The 19,868-nt window shown below is 49.5% G+C and overlaps 1 protein-coding gene across 1 annotated transcript in view; it reads left to right on the top strand.

Annotated features, from left to right (window-relative positions):
• Nucleotides 1-19,868, top strand: part of LOC137909887 (calcium-activated potassium channel subunit alpha-1-like) — a 28,963-nt gene that overhangs the window by 6,143 nt on the left and 2,952 nt on the right. Inside the window, exons 3-26 of the mRNA XM_068754319.1 lie at nt 422-483; nt 1,325-1,418; nt 1,493-1,604; nt 4,131-4,206; nt 4,550-4,625; nt 4,707-4,877; nt 5,779-5,870; nt 7,988-8,098; nt 8,195-8,300; nt 8,430-8,512; nt 8,648-8,717; nt 8,789-8,944; nt 9,034-9,143; nt 9,346-9,414; nt 9,579-9,665; nt 9,897-9,973; nt 11,265-11,441; nt 13,262-13,294; nt 15,086-15,179; nt 18,450-18,573; nt 18,686-18,910; nt 19,067-19,259; nt 19,387-19,498; nt 19,685-19,779. Coding sequence (XP_068610420.1) covers nt 422-483; nt 1,325-1,418; nt 1,493-1,604; nt 4,131-4,206; nt 4,550-4,625; nt 4,707-4,877; nt 5,779-5,870; nt 7,988-8,098; nt 8,195-8,300; nt 8,430-8,512; nt 8,648-8,717; nt 8,789-8,944; nt 9,034-9,143; nt 9,346-9,414; nt 9,579-9,665; nt 9,897-9,973; nt 11,265-11,441; nt 13,262-13,294; nt 15,086-15,179; nt 18,450-18,573; nt 18,686-18,910; nt 19,067-19,259; nt 19,387-19,498; nt 19,685-19,779 — 2,605 coding nt within the window. The remainder of the gene's footprint in view (nt 1-421; nt 484-1,324; nt 1,419-1,492; nt 1,605-4,130; nt 4,207-4,549; nt 4,626-4,706; nt 4,878-5,778; nt 5,871-7,987; nt 8,099-8,194; nt 8,301-8,429; nt 8,513-8,647; nt 8,718-8,788; nt 8,945-9,033; nt 9,144-9,345; nt 9,415-9,578; nt 9,666-9,896; nt 9,974-11,264; nt 11,442-13,261; nt 13,295-15,085; nt 15,180-18,449; nt 18,574-18,685; nt 18,911-19,066; nt 19,260-19,386; nt 19,499-19,684; nt 19,780-19,868) is intronic.

Here is a 19,868-nt window from a genome sequence, read left to right as displayed (position 1 = left end):
AGCCCTCGTCTTCATCACTTGATCCATTGGTTATGATTAAACAGGAAGTTGTCCTCCTGCACCTTTCAGTATTTCCTCTTCAGCCTCAGGTGAGGTTTCACGTCTCCTCCTCTGGATCTCATGTTTATTATTACCCTGCTCCTCCTCCAGCTCCTCCCCCATCAGGCTGGGTTTCATTCAGCGCTGAAGCCTCGTTCTGTGGCCCCGCCCACCCCTCTCTGCTGCCAGCTGGCACCACAGCGGTGCATTTTATACTTGATTTTATTAATTTGAGGTGTCATTGATCCCTTTTGCTCGTATCTAAAGCAGATTAAGATGAAATGGGCGGTGAAGACGTTCGTCTGCCGTGCGGTTCTGACTGGACTTCGTGCAAAGGTGTTCTGGTTGAATTAAATCTCTCCTTTCTCCCCGTTTCTTCCAGGTGGTGCTGGTCTTCGCTCTCAGCATCGGGGCGCTTGTTATTTACTTCATTGATTCCTCCGAGTGAGTATTAAATACATCATAAAACACAAGCAGCTCCGGATTACCCTCTGCTTTGGGCGGCTCTGTGCCGTGCGATCCGCCGTCCAGCTGATTGGGTATTTGGAAGGCTCGGCTCGCTCTGATGATCTCCTGTCATTAACCAGACGAGCTCGGGTTACATCCTCGCCGACGCCATCTGTGGCTTCCTACCGTTTCACCTGTAATAGATCCAGCGCTTCCTGTAATTAGTCCTGCTGAGGCTGGTGACTGATGGATAGGCTGGCCCGGCTGGAAGCGACACTCGGAACCACCGAGGAGCTGAAGCTGTAGTCCCAGAGGATAAACCCAGAGCGATCCGGACTCCTGGTTTCATCTCAACAACGTTGAATACACTGGAGCTTTATTTCTTTAGCCACTAGGGGGCGAGAGCGTTACCGGCACCGTTTTTCCTGTCCTCCCGGCGAAGATGAGTCTGTTAAACGCCGCTATGACATGGATTTGTGTGTCTGGCGCATCATTCCAGCCAATGAGGGCAGAACTATCCGGCATGGTTCTGATCCAGATTTAGATCCAGCTGCACATGTTTGTGGATTATGAGTTTTCCATACCTGAGAATTAGCCCATTATTATATCCATCGGCCGCCGCCGCCGCGCCTCAGATGGGGCCAAAGTAATAAAATGTTATTGCTATGAAATCCGCGAGGACGGCGTTCTCGGTTTATTAGATTTTACTTTACGCCTTTCGGCCGTTCTCTTGGTGCGACGTCGCTTCAGTTCTTCTTGTTTTTGGGGATCCAGTTTGCAGCTTTTAATTTGTTGCCGATTCCTCGCCGACCTTTAACCGACTTGGTTTCTCCCTCAGTCCCATCGAGTCGTGCCAGAACTTCTACGAAGACTTCACGCTGCAGATCGACATGGCCTTCAACATATTCTTCCTGCTGTACTTCGGCCTCCGCGTGAGTGAAGCCGAGCCTCTAGCTCCGCCCCCGTCGTCTTCACGAATCTCACGTTTGACCCTCGTGCTTCTCAGTTCATCGCAGCCAACGACAAGCTGTGGTTCTGGCTGGAGGTCAACTCGGTGGTGGACTTCTTCACGGTTCCACCGGTGTTTGTTTCCGTGTACCTGAACAGGAGCTGGCTCGGTGAGTGGCGTGTGCTGCGTGGCGGCGGTGGCGCCCACTAGTGGGCTCGACGGGCGCAGCGGCTGCTAGCGGAGACGCCTGATATTCTGAACGACAGAATGCTGAATTACTTCACTATCATTGTTAAATTGTGCATTAAATTGTGTGTTCGTGTGCGACGCTCCTCGCTGGAGGATTTAGGGGACCGTTGTTGTTGTTGTTGTTGTTGTTGTTGTCGCGGGAACATCACCAGAACCTGCCGGGTGTATTTTAGTTTTATAACGTTGTGTTTTTTCATTAACGTAAAGGCGGCGCTGGCTGCTGGTGCCATCTAGTGGTCATGTTAGTGTATGACCGGTGTAGTGTTGGTGTTAATTTATTGTACCTCTTGTCAAATATTGTCGTATTTATTGATCAGCTTTGATTTGATGCTCCCCCCCCCCAAGCCTCAGTCTTATTTCTTTTTTGCATCGTGTCCAAATGAGATTGATCCTCTAAATGATTAATGGATCAAATAATCAGAGGAGCTGTCAGAGAGCTCAAAGCTACTGTCGCTAACGGCATCCTCCTCAGCGGTTGCTATGGCGCTGGCTTCCGTTGCTGCTTCTTGTGTAGGTGTTGATGTTTTTGTGCTGCTGCTCACTTCTTCTGTTTACTGAAATCCAAAGTGGGTAAACCGCCGGCTGCAGGCGGGTTTAGGGACACGCCATGCATCGATCAGTGACTTGGCTAATTTATACCAACGGCTCACAGAGTAAATAAATGATAAACATGTAGGGGGTGGATTTTTACTGAAGAGATTAATGTGCTGCAGAAAATGATAAGAGATTCTTGTCTTGGCGGTTTCAGAAACAGGAAGTGGCTTTGAGTGTTAAATCGGAACTAAATGTCCGAAGTCAATCGGCTGCAGGATGATGAATAGACGGGAAGGAGGAACGGCAGAGAGGAAAGCGACTCCCGGTCAGGAGTCGGTTTGTTTCTTCCTTGAGGATCCATTTGAATCGCACTGAAACTAAATGATTCAAATTAAACGACCCGAAATGTGAATTCATGTGGATTTAAATTCAATAATCTGATAATCCGTAGATTCTAACCTTTTGTCAGATTTTCCATCAGACGCTGTGTGTTTTTTTTTAATCTGCACTTTTAATTGTAGCCTCGACAACAGGCGGCAGCTTTCGCATCAACTGTGATTAATTTCAGGATTATTGTCATCTCAGTAAATCCGTGGAGAAACGCTGTTATTGCCAGAGCTGGTCCTTTTTCCACACTCGGCATTCCCGGCTGTACACATCACTATGGGTCAAAGACACAGGCTGTTCCCGTCCAAGATTAGAGAATGAAATGTGGTCTGTCAAGGGGGGGGGGGGTCATGGGACGTGGACAGACTCGCCGCCTGGCCCCTTCGTTTCCCTGAATGAATCCTAAAGGAGCTTAAACTCTAATATCCTGATGGGAAAGGGGTTTGCTCTAAGCCGACCGAACACGCCTCATCTCTGGGAGGACGCTCTGAAGGTCTGAAATCACATTCCGAAAAAAGAAGAAAAAAAAGCCTCCAACCTGTCGGCTGCAGTCGCCATGACGGCGGCTCGTTCTCTCTTTTCGGAGGTTTAGTTTTCGAGCCGGACTTCGACGACGTGGATGCGAAGCTGATTTTGGAGACGACTTCCAGACATGATTCCCACCAAGATGCTGGTGTTCCGAGTGCCGGATGGAGGGACGCACACCGAGGTGGCCTGCAACACAAGAAGGCGCAAGAAATCAACCGGAGAGCTCTTCCAGAAGGGATACAGGGTCCGGACGGGCCACGGCCAGGCCAGCGAGAAGGACCAGGACAGCATCTGGTACAACCTCGGGGCGTGCTTCCACCTAATCTCCTACTGGGGTAAGACCGGCAGGGAATCCCCGCTAAAGCCGGCCGCTGGCGTGCCGGGAGGTCTCTGGACGCGTCAGCTGGAGCAGCTTCAGGATTTCAGTTACGTTCCCCGGATGAGACATGAGCTCTGGCAAGACACGTCATTTTACAAAAGATGATTTATTTCTATTTTTCCAGCTGATTGATGATGATGACGATGATGATGGCGTAACGCTACCTGTGTGTCGTTTCGCTTTGGATCATGTTCGTTCCAGCAGGAAGGGAATATTGAACATTTTAACATGTCGCAGAAGCAGAATCTGTTTATCCTCCATTAAATGCACTGTAAATCTGGATTAGACGTCACGTCTGTCTCCTGAAGCGACGGCGTGACGGCGTCCACCTGCCTCTCATCCAGGTTTTCATCCCACCCACGCTCGGAATGAATCGCGTCAGTAACGCCCCCCCCCCCCCCCCCCCCCCCCCCCGAGGGCTGACGATGCAGAAATCTATTGTTGAGCTTGTTTTATTTATGATATTTTAGAATTAATATTCTAGTTTTAATCAACATGAATCCAATGAAGTTGCTAAATATGGATGAAAGTATTAAAGGTGTGTCAGGCGATGCGTTTGCTGAATGCTGCTGCTGTTTAAATCGTCTTTAACTCCTTTGTGTGTTTTGTTTTCTGCAGGGTTGAGGTTTTTAAGGGCCTTGAGGTTGATTCAGTTCTCAGAAATCTTACAGTTTTTGAATATTCTAAAGACGAGGTGAGTGTCTCAACGCTGCGTGTGCAACGTTCCAGCTGATAACGTGTTGCATGCTTCCTGTTTGTCGCCTCGCTGCTTACAATGAAAGCTTTTTGTGTAGAATAATCTTTTCCTTGGCTCAGATGTAAAGACAGAACGGCGCTGATGCAGGGAGGAAGACCTGCACGATAATGCATGCATTTAAATCCACATTAGCCCATATATAAATGAAAATAAAATCTTTATCGCATGTTAATTGAAATCTAAATAAAATGCAGCAGCTTTTCATTGAGTTTCATTGATTTCTTTATCACTTTGGTTTTATTTCTCTTTTATCGCGTCTTCTGGTTCTTCTTTTTAACAGTAACTCCATCAAGCTGGTGAATCTGTGTTCCATCTTCATTAGCACGTGGCTAACGGCAGCAGGCTTCATTCACCTGGTGAGGAGGCGGAGCTTTGCTTTTCCTTCTTTTGGTGACTTGCTCTTGCTCTTGGTTAGGAACGCTCCTCCTCTGTTTCAGGTTGAGAACTCCGGGGATCCTTGGGAAAACTTCCAGAATTCCCAGGCACTGTCCTACTGGGAATGTGTCTACCTGCTCATGGTCACGATGTCCACCGTTGGCTACGGCGACGTTTACGCTAAAACCACGCTGGGCCGCCTGTTCATGGTCTTCTTCATCCTCGGCGGTTTGGTAAAAATCCCTCCTCCATGCTACCTGCTCAGGTGTGCCCGACCTTGGGCGGGCCCACAGAGGATTGGATTGTTTTATTTACTGATCCCCCCCCCCCCCAACAAACACCGCGCGACAGGTGTGATTTATTCAAGCCTGGCTTAATGGATGCAGCGACATTATCTCAGATTCACAAATAGTAAACAGGAAGTGGATGTTTTACAGAATAATAATACCAAACATCCTCTCTAAGAGTCTCCTGATAAAGGACGGAGACAAAGATCATTTGGAGGACGCCGTTATCCGGATCATAAAGCCCCGACATCCCATAATATTGAAGGTCGAGGGGACCTTTTGGACGTCCTTGACTCTTATCAGGACGCACCAACCACATCTTTAACAACTTCCCAAAATACGGCAAACTTGAGGATTTCAAAGTCGACTCGCCGCCACAGCGAGTTAGAGTTAAGATAAAACAAAGATAAGCGAGTCCGTGCAGCGTCTACAGGTAGTCGTTACCGTTATTAGAACCAAACGCCAGCGGACGCTTCTCATTTAATTATAATCCATAATCTACTCGACCTTTTTATTTTACGTTGTTGTGCGTGTGATCCTGGAATAAATCCTAGGGTGTACATAAAGGTGATAGACGTCTGCCATCCATTTGGCTGCGCTGCCCAAATCGCCCTGACGCGTGTTTGTTGGATGAAACATGGCTTCTCTGAACTTCTCTAACTTTGATTTTTCTGTCACAGATCTCAGATCTGCTCGTCAGCTGCCGTTTTTCTCCTTTATCTGTGAAAACCAGTCAAACCGTTTCCGTTTTCATCCACATTGACTTCAATGATCCAAATGGAAGGAGCTGCTCTCCTTTGCTTTTCTATTTTTTAGTCTCTTCTTCTGTCTCCTATCTTCTCCTTAGGCCATGTTTGCAAGCTACGTCCCTGAAATCATAGAGTTAATAGGAAACCGCAAGAAATATGGTGGTTCCTATAGTGCTGTTAATGGGAGAAAGTAAGTATTGAAGGAGGCCGGGCTGCCTCCGTCGCAGTAGCGCCTTCTCTGCATGCCCTTTTTTTTTGTCTTTTCCATGCATGTAGGCCATGTTTGCTCGCTACGTGCCAGAAATTGCTGCTCTCATCCTAAATCGGAAGAAATATGGCGGGAGTTATAACTCGACCAGAGGCAGAAAGTAAGTCAAAGCAATGAGAGGGAACGGCAAACGCTTTCCTGGTGTGGTTCTGTGCGACTCGAGTGGTTGTAGCCTCAGACGCCATGTCGTCTGAGATGCAGTGATGTCACTGTGACTGAAGAACTGGGCCATGATTCACGTGCGGAACCGATCGCCGCTTTTATCGTTGTGAGTCCCGTGTCCGCCGCCACACTGCAAAAAAACCATCTCGACCTGTGCTCTGTGACGCCGCCCAGTTTAAACCGCTGCCTCTGACTTGAGTGAAACTTTACCAGAACGTTTTTTAGAACTTCTCCTGCCTTTGGAGCGTCTTGAAGCTCGACTCGGTGAAGCTGGACTCGCGTTACAGACAGACCCGCGAGCCCAGCGTGAGGCGGATCTTTTTGCAGTGTAGACGGGTTCTCTTGTCATGTTGGTCGTGAGGTCGGTCGGTACATGTAGGATTCTCTTTACTGGATTTGGAATGATCCAAACAAGCCTAATCGATAATAACAAGGTGTTAAATATTCTATGAATCCTACATGTTTCGCTGCTTGGAGTCAAAATACATTCGTGCTTTGACAATAAGCATTGTGTTGTTTATGAAATGTTTTCGACTCGCATCCTTCTGTTCACCCCCCCCCCCCCCTACAAGAAAACGATCCAATCAAAGGAAAGCCAATACACCTCCCCATTACCCTTGAACTGTGTGTTTGTACCTGTGTTATTTTTAACGATAATTATTGTGAATAATCTCAGTCCCGTATTTCAGCGCTTGCTTCTCGCTAGGTCTTCGTCTTCCTCCGTGTTTGGTCTTGGCCTTCGTCTTCAGTCCGACCGACCCACACCCCCTCGGGACAGAACTACGTCCCGGGTTGACACCATCAGGGACATTCTGAGAAACGCTATTTCACTTTCTAGCCCAGAGTCGGATGAGCAGGTCGATGCTGCCCTGATGAATAAATGAAGCTACATCCTGGAGATGATTAGCTTAGCTTAGCTTAGCATGTACCTTATGTAGATGAAAACACCTTAAGATGATGTCAGCGCTGACCTATGTAAGGTTGGGACAGCTGCTGCTTTCTGCTAAGATAAGCTAAGGTAAGCTAAGCTAAGGCTCCAGCTCTGATCTGTTCATCTAATCCGGGCGATAAAGTAAAAGAGCGGCTTTTCTAAAATGCTAATCTTTAACTCGTGGACGTCCGCGTCTGAAGCTCTGCAGCTTTTCTAAAGATGGATGCCTCCAAACAAACGACAGCTTCTCGCTTGTAGCACTAAAAGACTTTGCTTCTTCTGTCGGTTCATAAAGACGCTCTTCTTGCCGTGGTTTCGTGTGTCTTTTATAATTGTTTTAATGTATCCATAACATGGTGCAGAATTCCTCACAAATACCCGCTAATCAAACGAAATCTGTGGATGTAGTTTATTTCTTAAACATGTATTTTTAATGCCTTATATTATTTTATTAGCTGGATAGAATTATCTGTAGCTCGGTGGGTGGTGCGTTCATTCTGAAATTGATACCGATCAATCACACACTGCTGACTTTCAGAGTAAGAGAACGTTTTACAGAACGGGTTATATTACGGGATTAGAGTCATTTTAAGACTGCAGGAGTTAATAAATGTGAACTTTAACCTGTTCTAGTTTGATTTGGTTCTTGCAAACAGCCGATCGATAGCAGACATTGCTGATAAACTGTACTTAAACTCTGCAGCGGCTTTCTTTCACGAAGAATCTGTGATGTGATGGAGTTCATAATCTCCATTCTCCTGAATGCTGATCCTTTCTAATCTGATCCTGAAATCCTGGCTGATTCACGGCGGGGACATCAGACACTCCTCGTTTCTCCTCGTGTCCACCGTCTCACCTGCGTTTGGGTTTCAGGACAAGGAAGATGAAGCAATGATTCCTCCCTGAATGTTTCGGCTCGCCTTTCACTCTGCGCCTCGTTCTCCAGGCACATCGTGGTCTGCGGTCACATAACGCTCGAGAGCGTGTCCAACTTTCTGAAAGACTTCCTACACAAGGACAGGGACGATGTCAATGTAGAAATTGTTTTTCTCCATAAGTAAGTTTGAGCAGTGCATTGGACTGTGCCTTCGTCTCCCCGGGGGGGTCGGCGGGAGTCTTCCTCCTCGGTTTAAGCCTCTCTTTTCGTTCCCAGTATTTCCCCTAATCTTGAGCTGGAAGCCTTGTTCAAGCGCCACTTCACCCAGGTGGAGTTCTACCAGGGGTCGGTGCTCAACCCACATGACCTGGCCCGCGTGAAGGTAACCGGTTCCTTTGCTGGCGTGGGGTGGGGGGTCCGGATGGGGCTGGAATCATTAAGCCTCCTGGTCCAGCTTCTCCTGATTCAGTTCCCAAAGTGTCGTTTTTTTTCGGCGTCTGTTTGTTTACAGATTGAATCAGCTGACGCCTGTTTAATCTTAGCCAACAAATACTGCGCTGACCCCGATGCTGAGGACGCGTCCAACATCATGAGGTTTGTTTGGTGTTGTTTTTTAGAGGGGGGGGGTTGTGCGGTTAATATTAGACTTTAGGCGGTTTCTCGGGGCTGTTTCTGTGTTTTTGAATGAAGTTAAAACCCGACAGGAAAACCTTTTTCTTTGTGCCTCAGGGTGATTTCCATCAAGAACTACCATCCAAAGATCAGAATCATCACTCAGATGCTGCAGTACCACAACAAGGTAAACACAAACGTCCAACCGATTGATCGGCTTCGATCTAGCATGCAGCTCTGTGTGCCCCGCCCCCCCAGGCCCACCTTCTGAACATCCCGAGCTGGACCTGGAAGGAGGGCGACGACGCCATCTGTCTGGCCGAGCTGAAGCTGGGGTTCATCGCCCAGAGCTGCCTGGCTCAGGGCCTCTCCACCATGCTGGCCAACCTCTTCTCCATGAGGTCCTTCATCAAGGTGGGACTCCTGAAGACGGAAGAGAAAGGCAGAAATGAACCCGCCATTTGTCATTACTGACGAGAAGCTGGCTGCGGTCTTGGTTGCAGATCGAGGAGGACACCTGGCAGAAGTATTACCTGGAGGGAGTAGCCAATGAGATGTACACCGAGTACCTGTCCAGTGCCTTTGTGGGCTTGTCCTTCCCGGTCATTTGCGAGTAAGAATATCGATTTTACGTTCAAATTAACTTCAGTTTCTCTCCCGGCTACTGTTGGATTACTTCTTCCTGAGAATATTTTATACATTAAGTATCGGTGCTTTTAGTACTTTATCTTTGTATGATGTCAGAGTTAGAGTTACTGATAAATGTGACCTTGATGTGTGATCCAAGGATGTCGTTCTCCTTTTATCCTTTGCAGACTCTGCTACGTGAAGCTAAAGCTACTGTTGATCGCTATAGAGTACAAATCTGACCAGAGGGAGAGCAGGTGAGAGGACCGCCACCGCCGTCTTGCAATGTGGCAGAAGGCGTTTCTAATCACGATGATCAATGATCAGTAGCAACAGCCTGCCGGCAGAAACCCGCAGCGATTGGCGCAGAGCCCCGCCCATCCCGTCGTCTAACCTCCGATCGTTTGATAAACCTTTGCAGCACATTGATCAACCCCGGAAACCACGTCAAGATGCAGGAGGGCACGCTGGGCTTCTTCATCGCCAGCGATGCCAAAGAAGTGAAAAGGTAACGAGTCGGAATGTTTTTCCTGTTCATTAGCCGTCGCGTCATTCAGCGTTGGGAGCAACCAACAGCAGCATTTGATTGGTTATTAACTCCACATACACACGTGTTATGACCATAGCAGCATTTTAACACGTTTGAAAACCTCCTTTAGCATTACCAGGTGTTTAAATGATGCTAATTGTTAGCGTGTTTCACATTCAGACACACGTGAACCTCGCTTTTCGCCCACAGGGCTCTTTTTTACTGCAAAGCCTGCCACGATGACATCACTGATCCCAAACGGATAAAGAAGTGCGGATGCAAGAAGTGTAAGTGTCTTTGTTTGAAACCGCAGCCGATATTCGTTTGGCTCGGCGAGACGTTTACATGAGCCGCGTGCGTCCAACCCACTTAGTTCCTGCGTTAATTATTCATCTCCTGAAACTCTTGTGCGTGAAGAAGGGTCATTGGATATCTGTGTGAAGTTGCCCTCCTGAAACGACGCCTCCTCATTAAGGAGCCACTTCACCCAAACGCCTGCCGCTGGTTCCCGTTAGCGGATCGGTTCCCGTTAGCGGATCGTTTCCCGGTGCTTTTTCTGAGTGAGAAAATGAGAGACTTGTAGTTTTGGCTGAAATTATTATTTCAGTCGTTTCTGCTCGCTATCAGAGAATCGGTAGAATTACTGGATATTTGAAACGCCTCCACGTGTTTCCCACCTGCTCTGCAAACAGAGAGGTGAGAACCACCACCTGCGAATACAGTCTCGATGTGTGTTTGCATGGGTGGATGCTGTGTTCTCACGCTGTTACCGTTGATCTGATAACTTTGTGCTGTTAAGAGGCGTCCAGAGAGCCTGTTAACAGCAACCAGGACTGATGACGTCGCTGTGAGAACATCACCAAGAGAGACGAAGATAAAGAGCTGAGGAAAACAAACCCGTTTTAAAATCTGTTTAATTTCTGGGGGAAATCATATTATATTATTAATGATTATCTTAACTCATTCAGTAGCAAACCCTCAATTGTTCCAGCTGGAATCAGCAGTACTCCAGGCGGCCACCAGGTGTCACTGCAGCCCTGCATTATTTCTGATCCCCGTGCAGAAACACAAACGGGACAGAATTTGCTGTGCAGAACTTGTGAATGAAATGAATTTATGGTTTTCTTAGGAGTAGAACTATCTGTCTCTGCCTGATCTGGATGCTTTCACAGATTATTGCGAGACTAGAACTCTGGTTGGTGTTTATGACCTTTGCTTCAGGTGGGATTAGAGCCCAGTAGGGCCTTTTAACGGGTTTCAGTAACGCAGCAGGTGTCTTCCTGAGGTGAAAGGTACCAGAAAGCCAAGAGGGAAATCATGCGAATGTTTGTTAGGTGCACCGCTGGGACAGTTCGTAACCTAAATCCACATGACTTGTGATATTTCCCCCTGAAATGAGCCAGGACTCGACCAACCACAGACTAATCTGGTCTCTGCACGCTGTCCTGACCAGCAGCAGCCGTCCCCTGTCCCCTGTGCCCTGTCTTTGCCTTTGTCCACTTTTCCTCCAGAGCGACCCTCGACTTAACCTGCTCTTCCTCTCCTCTCCCCTCCTCTCCTCTCGACCCGTGACTGTAGCCAAGACGCCGGCCTACAACAGCATGAGCCTGGCGTGTTGTTTTGATTGCGGCCGCTCAGAGCGGGGGGGCTGCTCGTGCATGCCGGTTAACGTACGTTGTAACGTGGAGTCCCCTCAACGCGACATCCCGCTCGCCGCTGTCTCTGTTAATGATTGCTCAGCCACTTTACATGCCTGTAAGTTGTCGCCATTGACACGTGCTCTTCAGTGTTCGTAGCCAGCGCCGTGCTAACCGTGCAGTGTGTGTGTGTGTGTGTGTTGACGTGGCTTCGCTTGTGTTGTTGCTTCGGGAGGCGATGCTTGAGGAAGCTGGTTGACTGTTTTAGCTGTGACTCGGATGCTAAATGTGTTCAAAGGTGCCCCCCCCCCCCTTCTCCTCCAGTGACCTCAGCAGAAGAAAGTAACGCTGGTGGAGAATCGGAATCTCTGTAGATGATTTGTCTTGAAAGGCGTGTCGCTGGAGAGGGCACGCTAAATAAAATGGAAAGCGCTGCAGCAGGGCAAGGATAGCGTTAGAAATATTTATACGAATAAACGCCACAGACGATTAAATAGGGCAGTTTGGAGATGACCTGGGGGGCTTTCCTGAGGGCAGAAGAACTTATTGAGGTTAATGTACCGATTTCATTAAATTAGGATCAAGTGCTTTATTTAAAATCTCCACAAGAGATTCGCCGCCAGCAGAGAAGCCGAGTCTCGTGCTGCCGGTTTAAACGGCACAGGGTGAAGCGGGAGAGAACTGCTGTTACATTTAAACGAATCAATCGGTGCTGATCACCGTGTGAAGACGTGGTGTTCGCGTGGGCGCGGTAACCCCGACTGATGTCTCACAGGACAACCTCTGAAGTTTGCAGAGCGTCTGCAGAATCTGCTGCAGCTGTCACACGCTCTCAGCGAACGCCCCTTGATCAAACGCCGTGCGTGGGCATTTCCACCCCTCCGCGCGTCTCCCAGGCTCCTTGCTGCGAGCATCGCCCGGCTGGCTCGGCTCGAGCCGGAGTCGCTGTCGACACGGCGCAGAAGCTGCACGGAGCGAGGCCTTATGCGCCCTGACATGGAAATTATGTTTGCATTTTCATTTTTGGAACGCGACCGGTTGTCATGAAACTCAGCCTGACAGTTCCTAACCACCAGGCAGCGGCGCCCCGCCCCTCTCCTCGCGGGACAGATGCTAGCCTGTTAGCCCTCCGATTGCAGGCGACAGATGCCAGGACCAGCAGAGTCCCTGTTTGGACACCGCTGTCACTGTCCCGCCTCCAGCGCCATGCCTGACCTTCATTCACCGCCAAGCCGGGGCTTGGATGAAGGTCCGAATGAGAAGGCGTTGGACTCACAGGAAGTACCTGAACAGGTTCTGTGTGACGGCAGGAAGAAGAGGGGCAATAAATCATCTAATAAGAACAAGAACACAGAGGATCGGCTCACAAAAGAAGATTTCTAGATGTTATATTAACGGCGGCAGTTCAGAATTTATGATTATTAGTTTATATAGATTAGTAAATCAATAGAATCAGCATCTGTTAAGGATTTGTGTAAAAATATCTCTTCCATGTTTGGGCTTTTGATGCCGATTTGAAGCCGACGCTCATCAATGAAGGATTTTTTTTTTTTACTTCTTTCACTTTGGAAGATTTTTTTGAATCAATTAAAAAATTGAAATGGTTTGATTCTAGTTTCTGACATTAAGAATAACTAATTCTTTACAGCGTTTTATTTCCCCTCCTAATTATGCAAAAATTCTAGAGCCACTTTCAAAACGTTGTCGGGGGCAAACGGACCCGTCACACTCGGGAGGCGAGGATGACGGCGCTTTGCTGGATGGCTGAAACTCACGCTTCTACCCGACCAGTGTGGTTTTAGCGCTCGCGCTTTGCTCGTGCTGCCTTCAGGCACCGCTCAGACATTAAAGCGCCTTAACACAAACCTGCCACCTGTCGTTTATAATTTGCTTCCATTACAACTTGTAACCCGTCGTCTGTCTCTGTATTATCCTCAGCTAAAAGTAGCTATAATGGATACATCAAGTCACGTAAGTCTCCTCTCTCTCTCTCTCTCTCTCTAATCCCTCAACTCCATCGCCGTCTCCAACCTGATGCATTAGTTGTTTGCTGCTGATTGTCCATCATCATCCATCATCAGAGTTTACGGGCGGCGCTGTGTCTCAGCAGCAGATGGCGCTACAGCTTCATTGAGCACAGGAGGAATTAATCTGGCGTGAATGAACTCAGGACTTCCTAATAGAGGAGTGTGTCGTTTTCCTCCGTGGGTCGGGATCTGTGATCGGCAGCAGAACTGCCACAACATGTTGTCGTGGAGACTTGCAGCGCGTTGGACACGGGGCAGATGAAGAGAGGAGGTCTGGGGGGGGTAATCTGCCCGACAGCTGACTGTTGAAATAATCATCTCCGTTTTCCGGGTTTAGCTCATAGCCGTTCTTCAGAGGAACAAGAACTCTCTCTCCCTGCTTTCCTCTTGTCTGGTTTAACATCTTCACCTCTAATGGAGCTCAGAGCTCAAATACTGACCGGCCCCCCCTCATCAGACGTCTAGGACCATTAACGGCGTCGCCGCCTCGTTCTTTTGGCACAACAATCGCTGGAACACCTGGAAGCGACTTTATTAATTCATGTTTAATCTAAATATCACAGCGAATGTCAGCTCGGCCATTAAGGGGGGGGGGGGGGGGGGGGGGGGCTCGTAGTGCAGTCGCCGCTAATTAGCAACCGCGAGGGAAGCCTGCTGCCGTCGGCTCTGAGCCTGAACCCCATTGGCTCCAGGGACCTGGGCCAGGCAGGTCCAGAAGAGTCCAGCAGCCGGCTCCAGAGGGCACGTAGCCCCCCGACCACATACCACCCCCTCCCCCCCCACCCCTCCGTTTGGCGTGAACTCAACGGCAGCTCCACCGAAGCATGGGCGGTTGCATGTGCAGCATTCCTTACTAATGACCCAGCGTGAGCAGCTGTCAGCTGCGAGACATTAAATATTGAACAGGCCAAGCACGATGTGAAAGGCCCGTGTTGGAGCGCCCCCTCTCTGCAGGAAGCCCCCCCCATTCTTCAACATTCTCCATTATGGTGTCACTCTTGGACATGCTAGCGGCACATCTGCAGAGGAGCGGGGGCTTTGGCTCTTTAATTTCATTATAAGGAACTGTTTGCAGCTTTACAGTGTATCTCCCGTGACCTGTAACAAGCTGTTCCGACTGTAAACAACGAATGTTAAAATGCAATTAGCAAAATCACATTCATTGGCGCTTGTTTATTTTAACAGCTGCCGTGGAGTTCTCGTCTTCGGCTGCGATATTAGCGCGTGGAAATATTTCCCTGATTACTTGACTGGAGGGTAAAACCCGTTCCCCGTGAAGCGCTCGGTGAAGCTTCGCGTAGCGACGGAGACAATGTCCGAGGGGCATCTCGGCTGTACATAAATCACTCTGGCACAAGAACCCAACTAATTATATGAGCCAAAGGCAGCGGTGCCACGATGAAGAAAGACCGGCAAGCCAGGCTGGAGCCGGCGTTGGCACGGAAAAGCCTTATTTATAATGTTTATAGGTTACGTCCCTACTTAAATGAGACGAATGTGACTGATTCGCCAACGCTGGGGAAATAAGGGATTTAAAAATGAGAGCCTCCTGATGATGGTTGATGATGACACCGTTGCATGTTTGCATCTCCATACAATCAATCGAATGTGTCCCGTTGTGCGCTGCAAACGTTTTCCATCTTGTTCCGAGTTCACCGACCTCATCGTTCTCACGCTTGACCTTCTGCACGCCTCCCGATGATTCGCTGCCTCATGCCTTTGCCTTCTCTCGCAGTTGAAGAGGACCGACAACTGGCGCTGTCGCCCAAGAAAAAGCAGCGCAATGGAGGAATGAGAAACTCTCCAAACTCCTCTCCGAAGATGATGAGGTAGGGATGCTACTTTTGTTAGCTCTGTTGAGTTGGTCTGCATACCAGGAGACTCCGCCCACTAATGCCGTTAGCAAAGGTTAGTGGTAACTTCAGGTTTATTTATCTCAAAGTCCAGACTTTCTCTTCAGGTAGATAACTTTAGTTCTGATTCGTCTGACGGGTCACGCAGAATCTAGAAAACAAGATCCGGTTTCAACAATACCAGCTTAAGTTGTCTTTTTTACTTGTAATGCTAACGCTAGCTCTGTGCTGCTAAAAGCCAAGCAGATGAAAGTTGTAATCTAATTGGTTGAAACAAGGAAGGTAGGAGAGTTTAAAAACAACAAAAGGACAGTTTTCTCTCCGGTTAAACTTTAAAGATCTCGTTTGCGTGGTCCCGTCTCGAAGGCGAACCTGTCAGACGAGCAGAAGGGCGCGTCGCCAACAGGTTTGAAGCGACACCCGCAGCCTGCTGCTCCTAAACGGGCCTGGCACTAATGACGGCAGCAGCTAGCCGCGGGACTCTAAAGGAGAGATAGCCCAGGGCTATTCAGCTATTGTCGGATCCCTCCACGCGCTTTGCTGCACGTAGGGCCACAATCAAAGGCGAATTCAAATGCTACCTCCCTTTTATCTTGTCTCGTGAAATTAAATGGACGCTCATTGATTTTGACTGAGGAAGACGATGTTATTCGACAAGAGGCCATTACAGCGACGGCGACGAGGAGAGTCGTCGTCATTAAAAGCCATGAGTCCACACAAAGTGGGACGGCGTGGGTGAAATTGGATTAAAATGGACGGATGACTTTATGAGCCCGTCGCTACTACGGCTGCTGTTCATTGAGAAATTAAACCTGTGAACGCCTTGCATTGTTTAATCCGACGCAATAAGTCCGCAAAGCGACCGTGAAAGGCGCTCTGTACGCTTCTCTTCCTTCTGATCTGTGGCCTCCGCCTCTTCAGGTGGGCGTTGGCGCCCGTTTGATGCGGTTCAAAGTGGAGCCGCATCAAACGGGCGCCGTCTCCGGACTCCTGGGTAGCCAAACCGGGCTCTGTGATGCTATAGCCACCAGCTAAACGCCAGCCCACTGAACCGATCCGTCTACTTGTCATGCTAATACACTCCACGGTGCAGGTGGATGTGCCGTTTCATCCGGCGTGCTGGGGAGGGATTCGCTGCCGCAGCCTCGGGGGTACTTCATCAGAACATCTGGGTGTATACTATATCAAATGTGTTCTTACAGGACCTGCGGCCTCAAGGCCTCCGTAAATAAGTGATGATCAGCAGATTGGCTGTGGGTTTTGGAGAGCAAGCCTTTGTCAGTTTGCATGATGGGGAGGATTTCCGAAGCCTTCGCCCGTTCCTCTCCGCTACCGCAGCGACGCTGCAATGGGACATTTACATAATACGCATGTTCAGCTCCTACTCTACGCCTCCCTCGGCCGTCAGCGGGCTCCTCGGGGAAAACACCTGGCTTTATGTTTCCGTTGGCCGTGGCGCGTCATATTACGGCTAAAGCGCCGAATAATGCTGCTGATCATCGTGAATGTTCAGAAGCACAAAGGAGGGGAAGCGTTTGGCTGCGGAGGCGGAGCCGCTTCCAGATGCTTCGGGAAACCAACGGGTCCTGTCCGGAACTGGCCGACGACGGCCTGGATGAAATTAATGCCGTTTTCACACCTAATTGTGGGACGTCACAACGCATCGGGTCACGTCGGGCCACGCCGTGACATCCACGTCACGTCGCCGTAGTGACGGGCCGTCATGGCCGACGGCCTCACCGGTCATCTCCACAAGGACAAACCGAAGTGACAGCAGCGCCGCTGAGCGAGCGCCGAAACACTCCACTTGTGATTAAATATTTAGCCGAGGCGTAAAACCACTAAATGCTTTCGCTTTTATTCGAAAGTCAATTTAACAACACGGGACGAGGGCTTGGCCTTTACGTGTTGATTTGCAGGAGACCGAATGTAAAAAAGTTTTTTTTGTGCTTGTAAATGTGAGAATTATTCTTTGAGAACATTTTTAAATTAAAAATGTTTGGGTTTTGACGCGTCGCCCAGACGAGGAGGTTTGCTCGCCGCCCACTCGCTGCTAGCATTTGACATGTTCAAATTAAATTTTTACTTCAAAAGAAACGGCGCACTCAAATTCACTTTGAATTAAATGAAATTCATTCTCGAAGCTCTTGCACAATGAACGCGGCTGCCTTCCGGTTGAGGCTCCGCCCCAGAAGTCGGTGCTTCCTTTCCCGGTTTGCTTCCGAGTCTTGGGAAACTATCAAGTAGTTTTTCTGTACTCCTCTTAACCAGGAGTCGTTTCCTCCTTCTTGAAAGGACATCCCGGTCTTGCCCCGGGGTAAAAGCGCCCAAGGCGGGCTTTTTCAGCTTTGGTGTCTCGCAGCCCGAGGGACAGTTGCCCCCCCCCTCTGACACCGCCATGCATGCCTAACACGCTACTTAAAGGAGCATTCTTTCAAAGCGCTCGCGTCGGATGAAAGAGACCCGGAGCATTTAAAAGGTTTTTGACAGGAGGCTGAAGTCTTGTCTGGTTTCAGAAGAGATCAGCCCTGATCCGGATCTGACAGAGTCCATTTAGTGCAAATGGAGGTGGGGGGCATTTGTTAATGGTGTTGAAGCCCACCCTCATCCAGCTCCATCATCGAGATACCAGGGTCATTTTCTTGTTGTCTGGGACCAGCCCATGGTCAGTGCTGGGGGGTTACTTTACAGATTAAACATTAATGCCTTTGGCAAATCGGTGAAATATTTCAATTCTGATCTGTTAAAGCTTTTATAGCGCAGCACACGACGTCTGAAGCTGTATGCGGTAAGGGGGGGCGGAGTTGTATCTCGCCGCTGGTGCCAGTCAGCGCAGTGTGTCGCTGCCATTTCCTTCCGCCTGGCCGCCGCCGCCGCCGCCGTCGCTCCGCTTGATGACATGGCAGTTTGGTTGGCATTTCAGCAGATGGCTTCCGACAGGGACGAGCAAAGAGGAAGAAAAGGAGGAAAGCCACCTCCTCATTTCTTCTGAGAGCCATAAATGTTCTCGTGATGAACGCGTTGGACGACGCTTTGCTTCTCATGATTGGTCACGATTGTTTTTCATTTTTTGTTCATTCAGTTAAATGAATTTCCTCATTTTACTCTCGCCCATAGCAAGCTGGGATAGGCTCCACCCACTTCCGTGACCCGAGTGGAAGAAAATGGATGGATAGTTGTAATGAAAAGGATTTGATGATTTGGTGATGTCCCCCCCCCCCCCCCCCCCCCTCTCTGTTCATTCAGACATGACCCCCTCCTCATTCCGGGGAACGAGCAGATCGAGAGTATGGATGAGAACGTGAAGAAATACGACTCCACGGGGATGTTCCACTGGTGCCCGTCCAAGGACATCGAGAAGGTCATCCTGGTGGGTTCCGCCGCTCCACTCGGCTCACGCCATTGGTCGCTGGCAGTAGGCGTGTTTCACTCGTCACTACGAACAACAGGAAGCACTAACGTCAGGTCTCCTTCCTCCTCAGACCCGCAGCAAGGCGGCCATGACCGTGCTGAGCGGCCACGTGGTCGTGTGCATATTCGGAGACGTGACGTCGGCGTTGATCGGTCTGCGGAACTTCGTCATGCCCCTGAGGGCCAGCAACTTCCACTACCACGAGCTGAAGCACATCGTGTTCGTCGGCTCGCTGGAGTATCTGAAACGGGAGTGGGAGACGCTCCACAACTTCCCAAAAGTCTCCATCTTACCAGTGAGTACGCCGACGTCCCGCCGAGGACGATGTCCCGACATGGACGAGCGCGCTGGAGCCGCTCCGCTCATCATCGAGAGCTGCAGCTTCCTCCTGGAGCTCCCGAATCGTTGTGGGGGGGGGGTAACAAACGTTCTCCTTCGCCTCTCCTCAAAGGGCACGCCGTTGAGTCGGGCGGATCTGAGGGCCGTCAACGTCAACCTCTGTGACATGTGTGTCATTCTGTCAGCCAATCAGAACAACATTGATGATGCGTCACTGCAGGACAAGGAATGCATCTTGGCGTCGCTCAACATCAAATCCATGCAGTTTGACGACAGCATCGGAGTCTTGCAGGCTAATTCCCAAGGTAGGGAGCGCCCCATCATAGTTCAGCGGCCCGCCTTGAAGGGCCGCTGATTCAAGTAGGACTTGGTGCTTCAGCTCCGGCGTGTTCGGCTGCTGATTTATTGATTGCGTGTTTCATGTCCATGCAGGTTTCACCCCCCCAGGAATGGACAGATCGTCTCCTGAAAACAGTCCTGTCCATGGATTAGTCAGGCAGACCTCCGTCACCACCGGAGCAAACATTCCCATCATAACAGAACTCGGTATGTTGGATGAGTAGCGCCGGCGTTGCACGGTAGCAAGAGCGGTTGATCATTAAACGCCATTAGGACATTTGTGATTAGCTGAACGGCTAACGCCGACCCGATTGACGAGCTACACGTGGACTATTGCTGTTTGCCCCTTGCTGACTTGCTCCCGTAACTGTTTCTCCTCAACGCCTTGTCCGGCGCCGTTAGCAAAGCCAGGCAAACCGCTGCCGGTGATTTCATTCAGTCAGGATAAAAGCAGTGGGACCGGCATACAAATGATAACCGAGCTGGGTAAGAAGCGCCGCTGTGCCGGTCTGCAGGCTTCTAGCTGCTGCTGCCTCCACGCCAGCTCCCTTTTGATTTCTCTCAGTCCATTCCCA

Source organism: Brachionichthys hirsutus, chromosome 21, assembly GCF_040956055.1.
Source record: "Brachionichthys hirsutus isolate HB-005 chromosome 21, CSIRO-AGI_Bhir_v1, whole genome shotgun sequence".
Lineage (NCBI taxonomy): Eukaryota > Metazoa > Chordata > Actinopteri > Lophiiformes > Brachionichthyidae > Brachionichthys > Brachionichthys hirsutus.
The sequence above is the reverse complement of the archived record's forward strand: the minus strand, read 5'-3'. Positions and strand labels throughout refer to the sequence as shown.